This window comes from Salvelinus namaycush, unplaced genomic scaffold (genome assembly GCF_016432855.1).
Source record: "Salvelinus namaycush isolate Seneca unplaced genomic scaffold, SaNama_1.0 Scaffold1006, whole genome shotgun sequence".
NCBI classification, from domain to species: Eukaryota; Metazoa; Chordata; class Actinopteri; order Salmoniformes; family Salmonidae; genus Salvelinus; species Salvelinus namaycush.
In genome coordinates, this window is record NW_024057683.1 from 47,600 (window position 1) to 68,196 (window position 20,597).

General features: G+C 45.9%; 1 protein-coding gene across 1 annotated transcript; it reads right to left on the reverse strand.

Annotated features, from left to right (window-relative positions):
• Positions 1-318: 318 nt before the first annotated feature.
• LOC120035280 (V-type proton ATPase subunit d 1) lies at positions 319-18,639 on the reverse strand. Its single transcript, XM_038982071.1, has 8 exons — positions 18,396-18,639; positions 12,936-13,107; positions 10,094-10,272; positions 5,991-6,070; positions 5,526-5,603; positions 3,296-3,472; positions 856-933; positions 319-576 (listed from the first exon to the last, which is right to left on the reverse strand). The coding sequence occupies exons 1-8, from the start codon at positions 18,523-18,525 to the stop codon at positions 415-417; spliced, it is 1,056 nt and encodes a 351-aa protein (XP_038837999.1). The 5' UTR covers positions 18,526-18,639; the 3' UTR covers positions 319-414.
• Positions 18,640-20,597: the final 1,958 nt, after the last annotated feature.

Consider the following 20,597-nt stretch of genomic DNA (forward strand, 5'->3'; position numbering starts at 1 on the left):
AGGGAGGTACTGGTGTGTGTGTGTGTGTGTGTTCAGATCAGAATGTAGGGAGGTACTGGTGTGTGTGTGTGTGTGTGTTCAGATCAGAATGTAGGGAGGTACTGGTGTGTGTGTGTTCAGATCAGAATGTAGGGAGGTACTGGTGTGTGTGTGTGTGTGTGTTCAGATCAGAATGTAGGGAGGTACTGGTGTGTGTGTGTGTGTGTTCAGATCAGAATGTAGGGAGGTACTGGTGTGTGTGTGTTCAGATCAGAATGTAGGGAGGTACTGGTGTGTGTGTGTTCAGATCAGAATGTAGGGAGGTACTGGTGTGTGTGTGTTCAGATCAGAATGTAGGGAGGTACTGGTGTGTGTGTGTTCAGATCAGAATGTAGGGAGGTACTGGTGTGTGTGTGTGTGTGTGTGTGTGTCAGATCAGAAGATGGGGATGTAGTTGTCTATCTTGGCACGGTGCCTCTGTGCGATACACTCAGCGATCCACACGATGTTCCTACACTCCTGCTCCTTCAGCTTGACGTAGGCATAGAACACACTGAAGTGGAACTGGTTCAGGAACGCCAGCTTGTTCAGCTTCACCTGCAGGACACAGCACATCAGGGGGGTGGGTTAACGACCGGGGGTGGCGGGTTAACGACCGGGGGGGGATGGCGGGTTAACGACCGGGGGGGGATGGCGGGTTAACGAGGACACCGGGGGTGATGGCGGGTTAACCTGGACAACGGGGGAGGGGCGGGATAACGAGGACACCGGGGGGAGGGGGGGGGAGCGGGTTAACGAGGACACCGGGGGGGGGAGCGGGTTAACGAGGACACCGGGGGGGGGAGCGGGTTTGTATGTAGGAGTCGCGCTGCTCACCTCATGCTCAAAGAACCTGTCCTCCAGTGTCTTGTCCCCTGGGTTGCTGCCGGCTCCCTCAAACAGGAGCTTGTATTCCTGAGGAGAGAGGAAGAGGAGTTAGCTGGTCTGAGCTGGGTCACCATATGTTTAGACTATCAGAAGGAGGATGACTAAGAGAGGGTAGATGTATTCCTGAGGAGAGAGGAAGAGGAGTTAGCTGGTCTGAGCTGGGTCACCATATGTTTAGACTATCAGAAGGAGGATGACTAAGAGAGGGTAGATGTATTCCTGAGGAGAGAGGAAGAGGAGTTAGCTGGTCTGAGCTGGGTCACCATATGTTTAGACTATCAGAAGGAGGATGACTAAGAGAGGGTAGATGTATTCCTGAGGAGAGAGGAAGAGGAGTTAGCTGGTCTGAGCTGGGTCACCATATGTTTGGACTATCAGAAGGAGGATGACTAAGAGAGGGTAGATGTATTCCTGAGGAAGAGGAGTTAGCTGGTCTGAGCTGGGTCACCATATGTTTGGACTATCAGAAGGAGGATGACTAAGAGAGGGTAGATGTATTCCTGAGGAAGAGGAGTTAGCTGGTCTGAGCTGGGTCACCATATGTTTGGACTATCAGAAGGAGGATGATGTAAGAGGGTAGATGTATTCCTGAGGAAGAGGAGTTAGCTGGTCTGAGCTGGGTCACCATATGTTTGGACTATCAAAAGGATGATGATGTAAGAGGGTAGATGTAATGCTGGGGGATTGAGAGCATTTTTCATTGGTCCTCTGCTTCAGATCAACGGTTCTACAAACTGATACCATGTCCTTATAACAGATGTACCTCTAAACACAGTCACAGAACACAGTCACAGAACAGAAAGAGACTTGGTGAAGGTGCTCAGTATCACGCCCGGTTCTACAAACTGATACCATGTCCTTATAACAGATGTACCTCTCTAAACAGTCACAGAACACAGTCACAGAACAGAAAGAGACTTGGTGAAGGTGCTCAGTATCACGCCCGGTTCTACAAACTGATACCATGTCCTTATAACAGATGTACCTCTAAACACAGTCACAGAACACAGTCACAGAACAGAAAGAGACTTGGTGAAGGTGCTCAGTATCACGCCCGGTTCTACAAACTGATACCATGTCCTTCTCTAAATACAGTCACAGAATACAGATATGTCTGGTCAGGTTACACCTAGTATCAAACCGGGGCTCAGAAGTAAAAAAAAAAGTGTGAGTCTTTAGGCCAAGCACTGGTGTAATACCGGGTGGTGTAAAGCCGGGTGGTGTAAAGCCGGGTGGTGTAAAGCCGGGTGGTGTAAAGCCGGGTGGTGTAATAGTGACAATGGTATCCAGTAGGCAGACAGACTCCCAGGTTGGCTAGGCTAGCCAGTGGGAAGCTGTGACTTGCTGTGGAAGCCCTTTATGATCTGGAATACCTGACACTATGTCAACTTGACTGATATTAAGGACCACTAACTGGAAGGGTAGTAGCCAGTAGGCTAGGCTAGTAGTAAGGACCACTAACTGACAGGGTAGTAGCCAGTAGGCTAGGCTAGTAGTAGCAGTAGTAAGGACCAGTAACTGACAGGGTAGTAGCCAGCAGGCTTGGCTAGTAGTAAGGACCACTAACTGACAGGGTAGTAGCCAGTAGGCTAGGCTAGTAGTAGCAGTAGTAAGGACCAGTAACTGACAGGGTAGTAGCCAGCAGGCTTGGCTAGTAGTAAGGACCAGTAACTGACAGGGTAGTAGCCAGCAGGCTAGGCTAGTAGTAGCAGTAGAAAGGACCAGTAACTGACAGGGTAGTAGCCAGCAGGCTAGTAGTAACAGTAGTAAAGACCAGTAACTGACAGGGTAGTAGCCAGCAGGCTAGGCTAGTAGTAAGGACCAGTAACTGACACGGTGGTAGCCAGTAGGCTAGGCTAGTAGTAGCAGTAGTAAGGACCAGTAACTGACAGGGTAGTAGCCAGTAGCCTAGACTAGTAGTAGCAGTAGTAAGGCCCACTAACTGACAGGGTAGTAGCCAGTAGGCTAGGCTAGTAGTAGCAGTAGAAAGGACCAGTAACTGACAGGGTAGTAGCCAGCAGGCTAGGCTAGTAGTAGCAGTAGTAAGGACCAGTAACTGACAGGGTAGTAGCCAGCAGGCTAGGCTAGTAGTAGCAGTAGTAAGGACCAGTAACTGACAGGGTAGTAGCCAGTAGGCTAGGCTAGTAGTAAGGACCACTAACTGACAGGGTAGTAGCCAGTAGGCTAGGCTAGTAGTAGCAGTAGAAAGGACCAGTAACTGACAGGGTAGTAGCCAGCAGGCTAGGCTAGTAGTAGCAGTAGTAAGGACCAGTAACTGACAGGGTAGTAGCCAGTAGGCTAGGCTAGTAGTAGCAAGGACCAGTAACTGACAGGGTAGTAGTAATAGTAGTATAACTTACAGGGTAGTAGTAATAGTAGTATAACTTACAGGGTAGTAGTCGGCCACAGCTTTGACCTGTTCGTAGTCGTCAGCGCGGGCAAGCTGAGCCAGCCCCTCAGGGTACAGTTTGCCACAGTGGGGGAACAGCTTGGCACGGTCCTCCTTAGACAGTTCGGTACCAAATGAGTTGATGGTGATGATGAAGGCCCTCCTGTCCGCCTCAAACTGGACACACACAGGGAGGGGAAATAGGAAACTGATTAATTGACAGGTGACAGATTAATATACTAGAATACACTTCAAGGTGTGGGTCAATTTCTCTTTCAATTGGATGGTCCAGTATAAATGACTAAAGAGAACAACCACGGTGTATTTTGAAAGTGTTCAGACCCCTGGACTTTTTCCACATTTGTTACATTACAGCCTTATTCTAACATGGATTAAATAGTTTATTTTCTCATCACTACACACACACACACACCCCTAATGATAAAGCAAAAACAAGTTGACATTTGCAAATATATAAAAATAAAAATAAATGTACTCAGTACTTTGTTGAAGCACCTTTGGCAGCGATTACAGCCTCCAGTCTTCTTGGGAATGACGATACAAGCTTGGCACATCTGTATTCTGGGAGTTTTGATTTAACTAGGCAAGTCAGTTAAGGACAAATTCTTATTTACAATGATGGCCTACACTGGCCAAACCCGGACGACGCTGGGCCAATTGTGCACCGCCCTATGGGACTCCCAATCACGGCCGGTTGTGATACAGCCTGGAATCGAACCAGGGTGTCTGTAGTGACGCCTCAAGCACTGAGATGCAGTGTCTTAGACTGCTCTGTCACTCGGGAGCCTAGAGTTTCTCCCATTCTTCTCTGCAGATCCTCTTATGCTCTGTCAGGTTGGATGGGGAGCGTTGCTGCACAGCTATTTTCAGGTCTCTCCAGAGATGTTCGATCCGGTTCAAGTCCGGGCTCTGGCTGGGCCGCTCAAGGACATTCAGAGACTCGTCCTGAAGCCGCTCCTGCGTTGTCTTGGCTGTGTGCTTAGGGTCATTGTCCTGTTGGAAGGTGAATCTTCACCCCAGTCGGAGGTCCTGAGCGCTCTGGAGCGGGTTTTCATCAAGGATCTCTCTGTACTTTGCTCCGATCATCTTTCCCTCAATCCGGTCTAGTCTCCCAGTCCCTGCCGCTAATAAACATCCCCACAGCATGATGCTGCCACCACCATGCTTCACTGTAGAGATGGTGCCAGGGTTTCCTCCAGACGTGACACTTGGTATTCAGGCCAAAGAGTTCAATCTTGGTTTCATCAGACCAAAGAATCTTGTTTCTCATGGTCTGAGAGTCTTTAGGTGCCATTTGGCAAACTCCAAGCGGGCTGTCATGTGGAGTGGCTGAGGAATGGCTTCCGTCTGGCCACTCCACCATCAAGGCCTGATTTGTGGAGTGCTGCAGAGATGAGTTGTCCTTCTGGAAGATTCTCCATCTCCACAGAGGAAGTCCGGAGCTCTGTCACAGTGACCAAGAACGGGTCACCTCCCTGACCACGGCCCTTCTCCCCCAATTGCTCAGTTTGGCAGGGTGTCCAGCTCTTGGAAGAGTCTTGGTGGTTCCAAACTTCTTTCATTTAAGAATGATGGAGACCACTGTGTTCTTGGGGACCGTCAACGCAGCAGAAATGTTTTGGTACCCTTCCCTGATCTGTGCCTTGACACAATCCTGTCTTGGAGCTCTACGGACAATTCCTTGGACCTCATGGCTTGGTTTTTGCTCTGACATGCACTGTCCACTGTGGGACCTTATATAGACAGGTGTGTACCTTTCCAAATCATGTCGAATCAATTGAATTTACCACAGCTGGACTCCAATCAATTTGTAGAAACATCTCAAGGATGATCAATGGAAACAGGATGCACCTGAGCTCAATTTCAGGTCTCATAGCAAAGGGTCTGAATACTTAAGTAAATCTGTTTTTATTTTTAATATATTTCCGAAAATTTCTAAAAACCTCTTTTTGCTTTGTCATTATGGGGTATTGTGATGTCATTATGGGGTATTGTGATGTCATTATGGGGTATTGTGATGTCATTATGGGGTATTGTGATGTCATTATGGGGTATTGTGTGTAGATTGCTGAGGATTTTTTTTTTGTTTAATCCATTTTAGAATAAGGCTGTAACGTAACAAAAAGTGGAAAAAGTCAAGGGGTCTGAATACTTTCCCGAAGACACTGTATATCAAGTTAACCTTCTAATAAGGGACACGCTCACAGACCTCTAGAATAGGGCACATGGTGTCACCGGTGGTTCCTCCCAGAGTGGAGCAGAACTTGTAGAAAGCCTCCAGATAAGCCTGGAAATGGAGACACGGATAAAGTCAATGACCATCTATCTTCTGATGCATGTTGTTGTTTAACATTGTGAATTAAAAATGTGAATGGAATCCCTTGCTCACCTTATACAGAGTATTACGGGTGAATGAAATCCCTTGCCCACCTTATTACAGAGTATTACGGGTAAATGAAATCCCTTGCCCGCTTATACAGAGTATTACGGGTGAATGAAATCCCTTGCTCACCTTATACAGAGTATTACGGGTGAATGAAATCCCTTGCCCGCTTATACAGAGTATTACGGGTGAATGAAACCCCTTGCTCACCTTATACAGAGTATTACGGGTGAATGAAATCCCTTGCCCGCTTATACAGAGTATTACGGGTGAATGAAACCCCTTGCTCACCTTATACAGAGTATTACGGATGATCTCGATGTTCATCTCATCCAGATCCTGCTCAGATATGCAGTCTTGGAAGAAAGCAGCTGAAGAAATGATCAGACATTAAAACAGGATTTAGAGGATGACACATTTATGAGGAAAGTTGAGTTTTAGCGCCATCTAGTGTTCGCTACAGGATATAAAAACCCTCCAGTCTGTTGTTCAAAGACTCTTCTTCCTTGCATTCTCAATTCCATGAGTTCCATTAGTAAAACCACCCAGGATGGGGGAACAGTTCCATTAGTAAAACCACCCAGGATGGGGGAACAGTTCCATTAGTAAAACCACCCAGGATGGGGAAACAGTTCCATTAGTAAAACCACCCAGGATGGGGAAACAGTTCCATTAGTAAAACCACCCAGGATGGGGGAACAGTTCCATTAGTAAAACCACCCAGGATGGGGGAACAGTTCCATTAGTAAAACCACCCAGGATGGGGAACAGTTCCATTAGTAAAACCACCCCGGATGGGGGAACAGTTCCATTAGTAAAACCACCCCGGATGGGGGAACAGTTCCATTAGTAAAACCACCCCGGATGGGGGAACAGTTCCATTAGTAAAACCACCCAGGATGGGGGAACAGTTCCATTAGTAAAACCACCCAGGATGGGGAACAGTTCCATTAGTAAAACCACCCAGGATGGGGAACAGTTCCATTAGTAAAACCACCCAGGATGGGGAACAGTTCCATTAGTAAAACCACCCAGGATGGGGAACAGTTCCATTAGTAAAACCACCCAGGATGGGGAACAGTTCCATTAGTAAAACCACCCAGGATGGGGGACAGTTCCATTAGTAAAACCACCCAGGATGGGGGACAGTTCCATTAGTAAAACCACCCAGGATGGGGGACAGTTCCATTAGTAAAACCACCCAGGATGGGGGACAGTTCCATTAGTAAACCACCCAGGATGGGGGACAGTTCCATTAGTAAACCACCCAGGATGGGGGACAGTTCCATTAGTAAAACCACCCAGGATGGGGGACAGTTCCATTAGTAAACCACCCAGGATGGGGGACAGTTCCATTAGTAAACCACCCAGGATGGGGGACAGTTCCATTAGTAAACCACCCAGGAGAGGGAACAGTTCCATTAGTAAAACCACCCAGGAGAGGGAACAGTTCCATTAGTAAACCACCCAGGAGAGGGAACAGTTCCATTAGTAAACCACCCAGGAGAGGGAACAGTTCCATTAGTAAACCACCCAGGAGAGGGAACAGTTCCATTAGTAAACCACCCAGGATGGGAACAGTTCCATTAGTAAACCACCCAGGATGGGGGAAAGTTCCATTAGTAAAACCACCCAGGATGGGGGAAAGTTCCATTAGTAAAACCACCCAGGATGGGGGAAAGTTCCATTAGTAAAACCACCCAGGATGGGGGAAAGTTCCATTAGTAAAACCACCCAGGATGGGGGAAAGTTCCATTAGTAAAACCACCCAGGATGGGGGAAAGTTCCATTAGTAAAACCACCCAGGATGGGGGAAAGTTCCATTAGTAAACCACCCAGGATGGGGGAAAGTTCCATTAGTAAACCACCCAGGATGGGGGAAAGTTCCATTAGTAAACCACCCAGGATGGGGGAAAGTTCCATTAGTAAACCACCCAGGATGGGGGAAAGTTCCATTAGTAAACCACCCAGGATGGGGGAAAGTTCCATTAGTAAACCACCCAGGATGGGGGAAAGTTCCATTAGTAAACCACCCAGGATGGGGGAAAGTTCCATTAGTAAACCACCCAGGATGGGGGAACAGTTCCATTAGTAAACCACCCAGGATGGGGGAACAGTTCCATTAGTAAAACCACCCAGGAGGGGGAACAGTTCCATTAGTAAAACCACCCAGGAGGGGGAACAGTTCCATTAGTAAAACCACCCAGGAGGGGGAACAGTTCCATTAGTAAACCACCCAGGAGGGGGAACAGTTCCATTAGTAAACCACCCAGGATGGGGGACAGTTCCATTAGTAAACCACCCAGGATGGGGGACAGTTCCATTAGTAAACCACCCAGGATGGGGGAACAGTTCCATTAGTAAACCACCCAGGATGGGGGACAGTTCCATTAGTAAAACCACCCCAGGATGGGGGACAGTTCCATTAGTAAAACCACCCAGGATGGGGGACAGTTCCATTAGTAAACCACCCAGGATGGGGGACAGTTCCATTAGTAAACCACCCAGGATGGGGGACAGTTCCATTAGTAAACCACCCAGGATGGGGAACAGTTCCATTAGTAAAACCACCCCAGGATGGGGGACAGTTCCATTAGTAAACCACCCAGGATGGGGGACAGTTCCATTAGTAAACCACCCAGGATGGGGGACAGTTCCATTAGTAAACCACCCAGGATGGGGGACAGTTCCATTAGTAAACCACCCAGGAGAGGTAACAGTTCCATTAGTAAACCACCCAGGATGGGGGACAGTTCCATTAGTAAACCACCCAGGATGGGGAACAGTTCCATTAGTAAACCACCCAGGATGGGGGACAGTTCCATTAGTAAAACCACCCAGGATGGGGGACAGTTCCATTAGTAAACCACCCAGGATGGGGGACAGTTCCATTAGTAAAACCACCCAGGATGGGGGACAGTTCCATTAGTAAAACCACCCAGGATGGGGGACAGTTCCATTAGTAAAACCACCCAGGATGGGGGACAGTTCCATTAGTAAAACCACCCAGGATGGGGAACAGTTCCATTAGTAAACCACCCAGGATGGGGGACAGTTCCATTAGTAAACCACCCAGGAGAGGTAACAGTTCCATTAGTAAAACCACCCAGGATGGGGGACAGTTCCATTAGTAAAACCACCCAGGATGGGGGACAGTTCCATTAGTAAACCCACCCAGGATGGGGGACAGTTCCATTAGTAAACCCACCCAGGATGGGGGACAGTTCCATTAGTAAAACCACCCAGGATGGGGAAACAGTTCCATTAGTAAAACCACCCAGGATGGGGGACAGTTCCATTAGTAAACCCACCCAGGATGGGGGACAGTTCCATTAGTAAAACCACCCAGGATGGGGAAACAGTTCCATTAGTAAACCCACCCAGGATGGGGGACAGTTCCATTAGTAAAACCACCCAGGATGGGGGACAGTTCCATTAGTAAAACCACCCAGGATGGGGAAACAGTTCCATTAGTAAAACCACCCAGGATGGGGGATCAGTTCCATTAGTAAACCACCCCAGGATGGGGAACAGTTCCATTATGTTGTGTAATTTGTTAGATATTACTGCACTGTCAGAGGTAGAAACACAAGCATTTCGCTACACCCACATTAACATCTGCTAAACACGTGTATGTGACCAATAAAATTAGATTTTTACATAGGGAATAGGGCTCTGGTCTATAGCAGTGTACTATATAGGGAATAGGGCTCTGGTCTAAAGTAGTACACTATATAGGGAATAGGGCTCTGGTCTATAGTAGTACCACTATATAGGGAATAGGGCCCTGGTCTAAAGTAGTACACTATATAGGGAATAGGGCTCTGGTCTATAGTAGTACCACTATATAGGGAATAGGGCTCTGGTCTATAGCAGTGTACTATATAGGGAATAGGGCCCTGGTCTAAAGTAGTACACTATATAGGGAATAGGGCTCTGGTCTAAAGTAGTACACTATATAGGGAATAGGGCCCTGGTCTAAAGTAGTGCACTATATAGGGAATAGGGCTCTGGTCTATAGCAGTGTACTACCGGTATATAGGGAATAGGGCCCTGGTCTATAGCAGTGTACTACCGGTATATAGGGAATAGGGCCCTGGTCTAAAGTAGTGCACTATATAGGGAATAGGGCCCTGGTCTAAAGTAGTGCACTATATAGGGAATAGGGCCCTGGTCTAAAGTAGTGCACTATATAGGGAATAGGGCTCTGGTCTATAGTAGTACCACTATATAGGGAATAGGGCTCTGGTCTATAGTAGTACCACTATATAGGGAATAGGGCCCTGGTCTATAGTAGTACCACTATATAGGGAATAGGGCCCTGGTCTATAGTAGTACCACTATATAGGGAATAAGGTGCCATTTGGCATGCAGAAGTCACAGTCCTGCCTTACCCAGAGGGGTGTCGACCAGGATGGCGTTGTAAAGTTCTGCTGGGGTCTGGGCGATGTTGACTGCCTCCATCTGTTCAAAGCTGCCCAGCGGGTGGCACTTAGGTACCAGCTCAGAGATGGACCGCTGATGCAGGGTGCCTGTGATCAGCAGGATCACATTGTCTATCATGTAGCTGTACCTGTGAAGATGGGAGGAGAGAGAATGTTTCAGTGATGACTGGGTAGTTAAGAGCATAGCAAATATTACATTTCATTTTGCAAGATGGTGAGAGCCGGTACGAGGGTTCTCTCTCAGGCTAGAATGAAAAGGCTGCCGGTGAGAGCCGGTACGAGGGTTCTCTCTCAGGCTAGAATGAAAAGGCGGTCGGTGAGAGCCGGTACGAGGGTTCTCTCTCAGGCTAGAATGAAAAGGCTGCCGGTGAGAGCCGGTACGAGGGTTCTCTCTCAGGCTAGAATGAAAAGGCGGCCGGTGAGAGCCGGTACGAGGGTTCTCTCTCAGGCTAGAATGAAAAGGCTGCCGGTGAGAGCCGGTACGAGGGTTCTCTCTCAGGCTAGAATGAAAAGGCGGTCGGTGAGAGCCGGTACGAGGGTTCTCTCTCAGGCTAGAATGAAAAGGCGGCCGGTGAGAGCCGGTACGAGGGTTCTCTCTCAGGCTAGAATGAAAAGGCGGCCGGTGAGAGCCGGTACGAGGGTTCTCTCTCAGGCTAGAATGAAAAGGCGGCCGGTGAGAGCCGGTACGAGGGTTCTCTCTCAGGCTAGAATGAAAAGGCTGCCGGTGAGAGCCGGTACGAGGGTTCTCTCTCAGGCTAGAATGAAAAGGCTGCCGGTGAGAGCCGGTACGAGGGTTCTCTCTCAGGCTAGAATGAAAAGGCTGCCGGTGAGAGCCGGTACGAGGGTTCTCTCTCAGGCTAGAATGAAAAGGCAGCCGGTGAGAGCCGGTACGAGGGTTCTCTCTCAGGCTAGAATGAAAAGGCTGCCGGTGAGAGCCGGTACGAGGGTTCTCTCTCAGGCTAGAATGAAAAGGCGGCCGGTGAGAGCCGGTACGAGGGTTCTCTCTCAGGCTAGAATGAAAAGGCGGCCGGTGAGAGCCGGTACGAGGGTTCTCTCTCAGGCTAGAATGAAAAGGCGGCCGGTGAGAGCCGGTACGAGGGTTCTCTCTCAGGCTAGAATGAAAAGGCTGCCGGTGAGAGCCGGTACGAGGGTTCTCTCTCAGGCTAGAATGAAAGGCTGCCGGTGAGAGCCGGTACGAGGGTTCTCTCTCAGGCTAGAATGAAAAGGCTGCCGGTGAGAGCCGGTACGAGGGTTCTCTCTCAGGCTAGAATGAAAAGGCTGCCGGTGAGAGCCGGTACGAGGGTTCTCTCTCAGGCTAGAATGAAAAGGCTGCCGGTGAGAGCCGGTACGAGGGTTCTCTCTCAGGCTAGAATGAAAAGGCTGCCGGTGAGAGCCGGTACGAGGGTTCTCTCTCAGGCTAGAATGAAAAGGCTGCCGGTGAGAGCCGGTACGAGGGTTCTCTCTCAGGCTAGAATGGAAAGGCTGCTGGTGAGAGCCGGTACGATGGTTCTCTCTCAGGCTAGAATGAAAAGGCTGCCGGTACGAGGGTTCTCTCTCAGGCTAGAATGAAAAGGCTGCCGGTGAGAGCCGGTACGATGGTTCTCTCTCAGGCTAGAATGAAAAGGCTGCCGGTACGAGGGTTCTCTCTCAGGCTAGAATGAAAAGGCTGCCGGTGAGAGCCGGTACGAGGGTTCTCTCTCAGGCTAGAATGAAAGGCGGCATATGCTGGGCATAACAGACCCAAACCTCATGTCTTCATCAATACTGTACTAACACACCTGTCAGAGACTGGCAAATAGGGAGTCAATGCAGATAGAGAGATAGATAGATAGATAGAGAGATAGATAGATAGAGAGAGAGATAGATAGAGAGATAGAGAGATAGAGAGATAGAGAGATAGAGAGATAGATAGATAGAAGACTGTGAAACATGGACCATTCAGATGTCACATAACTGAAAAGAGATGGGAGACAGACAAATCCAGTTCAACCAATAGCTGATCGTTTCAGGTAATAATAAGACAAGGTGGTATTCTAATCCTAAATCCCCCCCCCCAAAATGCATGGGAAAGATAGGCTCAATTTAATTAGTCAAAATGGGCACCCATCTTGCCCCTTCATTTGGGAGAGAGGCTGGCAAGACGCCAGAGAGCCTGTGAAAGACTTACGTGATGAAGTCCATGAAGCTTGCCAGCCTCTGAGAGCCTGTAAAAGACTTACGTGATGAAGTCCATGAAGCTTGCCAGCCTCTGAGAGCCTGTGAATGACTTACGTGATGAAGTCCATGAAGCTTGCCAGCCTCAGAGAGCCTGTGAATGACTTACGTGATGAAGTCCATGAAGCTTGCCAGCCTCTGAGAGCCTGTGAATGACTTACGTGATGAAGTCCATGAAGCTGGCCAGCCTCTGAGAGCCTGTGAATGACTTACGTAATGAAGTCCATGAAGCTTGCCAGCCTCTGAGAGCCTGTGAATGACTTACGTAATGAAGTCCATGAAGCTTGCCAGCCTCTGAGAGCCTGTGAATGACTTACGTAATGAAGTCCATGAAGCTTGCCAGCCTCAGAGAGCCTGTGAATGACTTACGTAATGAAGTCCATGAAGCTTGCCAGCCTCAGAGAGCCTGTGAATGACTTACGTGATGAAGTCCATGAAGCTTGCCAGCCTCAGAGAGCCTGTGAATGACTTACGTGATGAAGTCCATGAAGCTTGCCAGCCTCAGAGAGCCTGTGAATGACTTACGTGATGAAGTCCATGAAGCTTGCCAGCCTCTGAGAGCCTGTGAATGACTTACGTGATGAAGTCCATGAAGCTTGCCAGCGGTTCATAGGACTGGTTCCTCATGTGACGAAACTCCACCACCATCTTCTCTTTGAGCTTGTCGTCGATGACGGACACGGTGAGGGGCGACGGCTCGTTGGCCAGGAAGCTGCCATAGTCCGTGCTCTGCAGATGGAGCTTCAGGTCTGCATGGGGGGGGGGGGGGGGGGTGACAAGACGTCTTCAGATACTAGGTAATAGCGGCTTTCAACAGACACAATATTGACACGCACAGAACAAGTACAAGCTCATTTTAATGCCGCTGTGAGAGGGCATGATGCTAACGGCACATTAGAGACCCATGAACAAGGGAAGAGGCTAGCTATGTGTCTAGAATGCCTCCATTTTACATGAGGTGACAGCTAATTAGAGACCCTTACACAAGGGAAGAGGCTAGCTAGCTATGTGTCTAGAATGCCTCCATTTTACATGATGTGAAAGCTAATTAGAGACCCTTACACAAGGGAAGAGGCTAGCTGTCTAGAATGCTTCCATTTTACATGATGTGAAAGCTAATTGAGCAATACTTTGAGCAATAGTTTCAGTTCCTCATAGAAATCCCTCTGTTGATCAACCTGATGTGATTTATTTAACCTTTTATGTCGGCAGCCTGGTAATGAAGAAATCATGAATCGCTGCAAATGGTCCTTGCTAACGGTTCTTCAAAAAAATACTCTTGCTACTAGCTTGTTAATACTAGCTAGCTACAACGGTCAATGCAATGTAATAACCAGGGCCCGGTTTCCCAGAAGCACCTGAAGGCTAAGTTCATCTTTAGAATCTTCTTATGAGCAATCGGAAAATCTCAGAGCCGTTTCCCAAAACCACCTTTACTTAAGTTGCACTTGAAAACGCTGGTTATTTCCAGCGGCAGGTTGCCTAGTGGTTAGAGCGTTGGGCGAGTAACCCGAAAGGTTGCTAGATCGAATCCCCGAGCTGACAAGGTAAAAGTCTGTCGTTCTGCCCATTGAACAAAGCAGTTAACCCCACTGTTCCCCTGTAGGCTGTCATCGTAAATAAGAATTTGTTCTTAAATGACTTACCTAGTTAAATAAAAGGTTAAAAATAAGAAAAATACAGCTACATTTTTTCTTCTTATTTTTCCCCCCAGAAGATCTCACCTAGACATAGAATCAAGCCGTTTATCTGTCTCTCTGTGGCCGCTGTCACCTTGGGAACAAAGGTTACAAATACAAAGTCGACAATGTCTTTGCAATTGTTAAGAACAAGCGAAGAATTTAAAAAACGATTTAAAAATGAAAAACCGAGACGACTGCAGTAAATCCAATAGAGCTGTTCAAATCATTTTGAAAATCAAATTCACGTCAATTTTGTTCTATTTTGCTAATTATAGTTTACACTGTCATTTTTTGCCTCAATATTTCCGGACGTGTTGCATGTGCTCAATGATGTGCCGCAGCTGATGTAGTGCATTACTAGCCTATAAAAAAGGAAGGCCTAAGCATTAGAACAAGCCGCCTCAATATCTGCGGCCGTGACGTCGACCGCCTGTGTTCAACAGAGAGACCGAGGATATGCTACTAGCCTCACGTCATGAATATGCATAGCCTATTAGCCAATCAGGGTGACAGTTACAGTAAGCACACAACGCAACAGTACACCAAATCTTCTATACTTTTAATAAACAAATCTTATAACTGAAAAATTATATATTAATTATAACTGAAAAATTGTACACGTGTAAAACTAACAGTGAAATAGGACTCATCCTCAGCTTAAAAACAGAAGTCCAAACTTTCGCGGTAGGGTAGCAGCATGGTATGAAACAAAAGACAATAAAACACCAATCAAAACGGTCTAACCCACTAACGTCCTTTAGACCCACCCACTAACGTCCTTTAGACCCACCCACTAACGTCCTTTAGACCCACCCACTAACGTCCTTTAGACCCACCCACTAACGTCCTTTAGACCCACCCACTAACGTCCTTTAGACCCACCCACTAACGTCCTGAAATTACAACACAAAAATTCTACAAAATTCTATTTGTAGCACCTTTAAACACAAATTGCTTGCAGTACGGTTTTTGAAAGATAAGGAACTTATCTATCAGCGAGAAATAATAATAATAAAAATAAAAAAAAGTTAAATTACTACACACCTTTATAGGGTTAGGGTTCCCACACAGCCATATTCCCATGTTACAGCAATTGTTTACGGGAGGAAGACAGAGTCGACTTCCTGTGCTAATTAGTTATCTGCATCTCCGAACACCTGTGTGTTAAATGGAAGACTGATTGTCACTGGAAAAATGTGTATATTTTGATGTGATATGAAAGTAGAGGGCTTTATGTTTCTAGAACCAATTCCTGTTTAGATGGAGTATTTGCCTCCACATGGGAGCCCAATATATTGACAAAAGTCACCTTTTTGCGTTAGAGATTTACATGGTTATCAAAACGTCATGCCAGGGTAAGCCTACACAAAACATACCCCTTTTTTGAAGTGTTTCTAAAATCCCCTACGGGGAAAAAAATTAATGGTGGAAAAACGATTAGAACCATGTCCCTGTTTGACCTCTAGGTTTAATGGGTATTATGACACTTCCACTGTGGGGCTCTATTCACCTCTAAACAGAACCTGTAAGGTCCTTGGACTAAAGGCTGTTTTACAGTCCCGTTGACATGTCTGTTGACAAATCATGAACATTCTATTGTCGTCTGACATCAAACTTGTTGCCGTTATGAAAAAGTAAAAAACGAAAGCCTCTGAACGACATCAGCAGCCCGATGCTCCAAATAACATACAGTCTTCTATTTTAACACCAATAAACCCATCCCTTTAAAAATGAAATCAGTAAATATCAACCTAGCAATTCAGGCAACTAAAAGCAATTTCTTAAACAATGCTTTGGTCCGTTGCTAGCTAGCCAGTTCAAATAATGACCGGTGTATCATATCTAGCCGTGATTGTGAGTCCCGGAGGGCGGTGCACAAATGGCTCAGCCTTGTCCGTTTGGCCGGGGTAGGCCATACACATATATATATATATATAAAGTCGTAAGTTTACATACACCTTAGCCAAATACATTTCAACTCAGTTTTTCACAATTCCTGACATTTAATCCAACAAAATTCCCAGTCTTTGGTCAGTTAGGATCACCACTTTATTTTAAGAAAGCGAAATGTCAGAATAATAGTAGAGAGAATGACTTTTCAGCTTTTTTTTTCTTTCTTTCATGACATTCCCAGTGGGTCAGAAGTTTGCATACACTCAATTAGTATTTGGTAGCATTGCCTTTAAATTGTTTAACTTGGGTCAAATGCCTCGGGTAGCCTTCCACAAGTTTCCTACAATAGGTTGGGTGAATTTTGGCCCATTCCTCCTGACAGAGCTGGTGTAACAGTCAGGTTTGTAGGCCTCCTCGCTCTTTCAGTTCCGCCCACAAATTTGCTATAGGATTGAGGTCAGGGCTTTGTGATGGCCACTCCAATACCTTAACTTTGTTGTCCTTAAGCCATTTTGCCACAACTTTGGAAGTATGCTTGGGGTCATTGTCCATTTGGAAGACCCATTTGCGAGCAAGCTTTAACTTCCTGACTGTTGTCTTGATGTTGCTTCAATATACACATATTTTTCCTTCCTCATGATGCCATCTATTTTGTGAAGTGCACCAGTCCCTCCTGCAGCAAAGCACCCCCACAACATGATGCTGCCACCGCCGTGCTTCACAGTTGGGATGGTATTCTTCGGCTTGCAAGCCTCCCCCTTTTCCCTCCAAACGTAACGATGGTCATGATGGCCAAACAGTTATATTTTTGTTTCATCAGACCAGAGAACATTTCTCAAAACAGTACAATCTTTGTCCCCATGTGCAGTTGCAAACTGGCTTTTTTATGGCGGTTTTGGATCAGTGGCTTCTTCCTTGCTGAGCGACCTTTCAGGTTATGTCCATATAGGACTCGTTTTCCTGTGGATATAGATATTTTCGTACCCGTTTCCTCCAGCATCTTCACAAGGTCCTTTGCTGTTGTTCTGGGATTGATTTTCACTTTTTGCACCAAAGTACGTTCATCTCTAGGAGACAGGACGCGTCTCCTTCCTCAGCGGTATGACAGCTGTGTGGTCCCATGGTGTTTATACTTGCGTACCAATGTTTGTACAGATGAACGTGGCACCTTCGGGTGTTTGGAAATTGCTCCCAAGGATGAACCAGACTTGTGGAGGTCTATATTTTTTTTCCTGGGGTCTTGAAAGATTTCTTTTGATTTTCCCATGATGTCAAGCAAAGAGGCACTGAGTTTGAAGGTAGGCCTTGAAATACATCCACAGGTACACCTCCAATTGACTCAAATTATGTCAATTAGCCTATCAGAAGCTACTAAAGCCATATAATTTTCTGGAATTTTCCAAGCTGTTTAAAGGCACAACATAGTGCATGTAAACTTCTGACCCACTGGAATTGTGACACAGTGAATTATAAGTGAAATAATCTGTCTAAACAATTGTTGGAAAAATGACTTGTGTCATGCACAAAGTAGATGTCCTAACCGACTAGCCAAAACTATAGTTTGTTAACAAGATATTTGTGGAGTGGTTGAAAAACGAGTTTTAATGACTCCAACCTAAGTGTATGTAAACTTCCGACTTCAGCTGTGTGGGTGTGTGTGTGGGTGTGTGTGTGTGTGTATAGCTGACATCGTCTTAACTCTCGCTGCATTTTATTAATTATGACAGAAAAATAAAGCCACACCAACATTATTTACAAGGTAACGTTAATGGTGAGCTGACAGAAAATAACTTCCTGTCAGTATGACGTTACAGGAGCATCATGTTACAGGAGGATTTGAGCTGGTTGTTGTGACGTTAAAGATTAAACTTTTTTAGGAAACTGACAGTCGCATGTCGTTCGAACAATTATAAAACTGTCCTTTAAGAGTAACGTCAACCTCCTTTAGTCCACTATTGGGCTAACTGGCACGCTAGCTTCTTCCCAGCTTCTTAAATGTAGCTAGGTAAATTAACGTTAGCTAGCTAATTCAAAGAATAATAATATCGGTTGAGACACAATTTCATCTTGAAATCTAGCTAATTTAACAGCTCATTTAACTCTAATTAACGTTACTTACATCCATATACCAAACTGATAATTCATCAGCTACTATTCATGAGAAAGTAACCTTATGTAACGTTAGCTAGCTAAATAGATAATACAAGGACCCATCACGAGATACTAGTAACCTACTGTTATAGCTGGCTAGAGTTGTCATTAACGTTCGCCTGCAAATAGTTAGTATAGGTACAGTAGTAGCATGGCGACTGGCCATGTCGTCGGAAACGCCACATTTTTTAATCCAGTAACGTTTTGAAACGTTAGCAATACCATTTGAAACGGCACTCTGTACATTTGACAACATACCTAGCCAGATGACCAGTTGGCTAGCTAGCTCGCTAACGTTAGCACTGACTCACCTTCCAGGGTTTCACACTGGACGAGATTTAGATAGTCTCCCTGTGAAAGAATTCCAGCCTTAAAACCCCTGACCAACCCTTCCAAGTAACCATTATCCACATTAAAATACAGCTCCGAGAATATAGGCATTTTGAGTCCTCAAAATGTATCCGTATATTGATGAAATACAACCGTTTTAGGAGGAAAATAAATCCTGGATAGGGCTGAGCTCCAGATTACCCGGCTGTAAAAAAAGACACGTGATCACTCGCCACCAATATCATGTGACATCTGCTTTCGATGACGTAATGCCGCGTTCAAGGCCACTGGAACTCGGGAAATATCCGACTTCAGCAGCGTTCAAGATTACTGGGAATTCGGGAAAGAAACGAGCTCCAACTGGAAAAAGAGTTTTGAAGTACCTGAATATCACTGACGTTATGATTTTACCTTTTTTTTTTTTTTTTTAAGTCCCAGTTGTCTTGAAAACGCCAGGAGGAGGAGCTGTGGAGCGGGCTTGACAACATGCTCGGGATGGAAATGGCAGCAAGTAGTGTGGACGAAATGGAGAAAAGGTTGGAGAAGCAACAGCTGTGCTGGAATACCAACAATATGGCTGTCAGTTCTGATGATATGGAGGGGAGGATGAGGGTCAAGGACCCGAATGGTCGGTAGTGGAAAGACACAGGAAGAAGAGAGATCATGATACTGACACAGGAAGAAGAGAGATCATTATACAGAAAGACACAGGAAGAAGAGAGATCATGATACTGAAAGACACAGGAAGAAGAGAGATCATTATACTGAAAGACACAGGAAGAAGAGAGATCATGATACTAAAAGACACAGGAAGAAGAGCGATCATGATACTGAAAGACACAGGAAGAAGAGAGATCATGATACTAAAAGACACAGGAAGAAGAGAGATCATGATACTAAAAGACACAGGAAGAAGAGAAATCATGATACTAAAAGACACAGGAAGAAGAGAGATGATGATACTAAAAGACACAGGAAGAAGAGAGATCATTATACTGAAAGACACAGGAAGAAGAGAAATCATGATACTAAAAGACACAGGAAGAAGAGAGATCATGATACTAAAAGACACAGGAAGAAGAGAAATCATGATACTAAAAGACACAGGAAGAAGAGAGATCATGATACAGAAAGACACGGGAGGAAGAGAGATCATGATACTGAAAGACACAGGAAGAAGAGAGATCATGATACTGACACAGGAAGAAGAGAGATCATGATACTGAAAGACACAGGAAGAAGAGAGCTCATGATACTGAAAGACACAGGAAGAAGAGAGATCATGATACTGAAAGACACAGGAAGAAGAGAGATCATGATACTGAAAGACACAGGAAGAAGAGAGATCATTATACTGAAAGACACAGGAAGAAGAGAGGTCATGATACTGAAAGACACAGGAAGAAGAGAGATCATGATACTGAAAGACACAGGAAGAAGAGAGATCATGATACTGAAAGACACAGGAAGAAGAGAGATCGTTATACTGAAAGACACAGGAAGAAGAGAGATCATTATACTGAAAGACACAGGAAGAAGAGAGATCATGATACTGAAAGACACAGGAAGAAGAGAGATCATGATACTGAAAGACACAGGAAGAAGAGAGATCATGATACTGAAAGACACAGGAAGAAGAGAGATCATGATACTGAAAGACACAGGAAGAAGAGAGATCATGATACTGAAAGACACAGGAAGAAGAGAGATCATTATACTGAAAGACACAGGAAGAAGAGAGATCATTATACTGAAAGACACAGGAAGAAGAGAGATCATGATACTGAAAGACACAGGAAGAAGAGAGATCATTATACTGAAAGACACAGGAAGAAGAGAGATCATGATACAGAAAGACACAGGAAGAAGAGAGATCATGATACTGAAAGCAGTGGAACGTCTAGTAAAGAAAGCATGAAGAGGGTCGGAAACAAGAGGTAGGAAGCAAGAGTAGTGATGTGTTGGTGGAAGGTGGTGATGGTGGTTTGATGAGACCACAGGGCCTCATTTACACCCTATCTGACCAACCACTGCCATAGAGAAAGAGGTAGGTGAAGTCCAACTAGCACGGTTCATTGGACAAGGTAGATTACTAATATGTTGTGGCGGTCAGGTTCAGCAAGGGAAGATTGTGCAAATGGAAAAGCCTAATGGGAAGAAGATGAAAAGCCATGTCCCTGGTG

Coding starts and splice junctions, on each gene's coding strand:
- LOC120035280 (XM_038982071.1), bottom strand. CDS start 18,525: ATGCCTATATTCTCGGAGCTGTATTTTAATGTGGATAATGGTTACTTG. Junction 3,473..5,525: donor CCATGTGCCCTATTCTAGAG/GTCTGTGAGCGT, acceptor GTGTGTGTCCAG/TTTGAGGCGGACAGGAGGGC. Junction 577..855: donor ACAGGTTCTTTGAGCATGAG/GTGAGCAGCGCG, acceptor TGTGTCCTGCAG/GTGAAGCTGAACAAGCTGGC.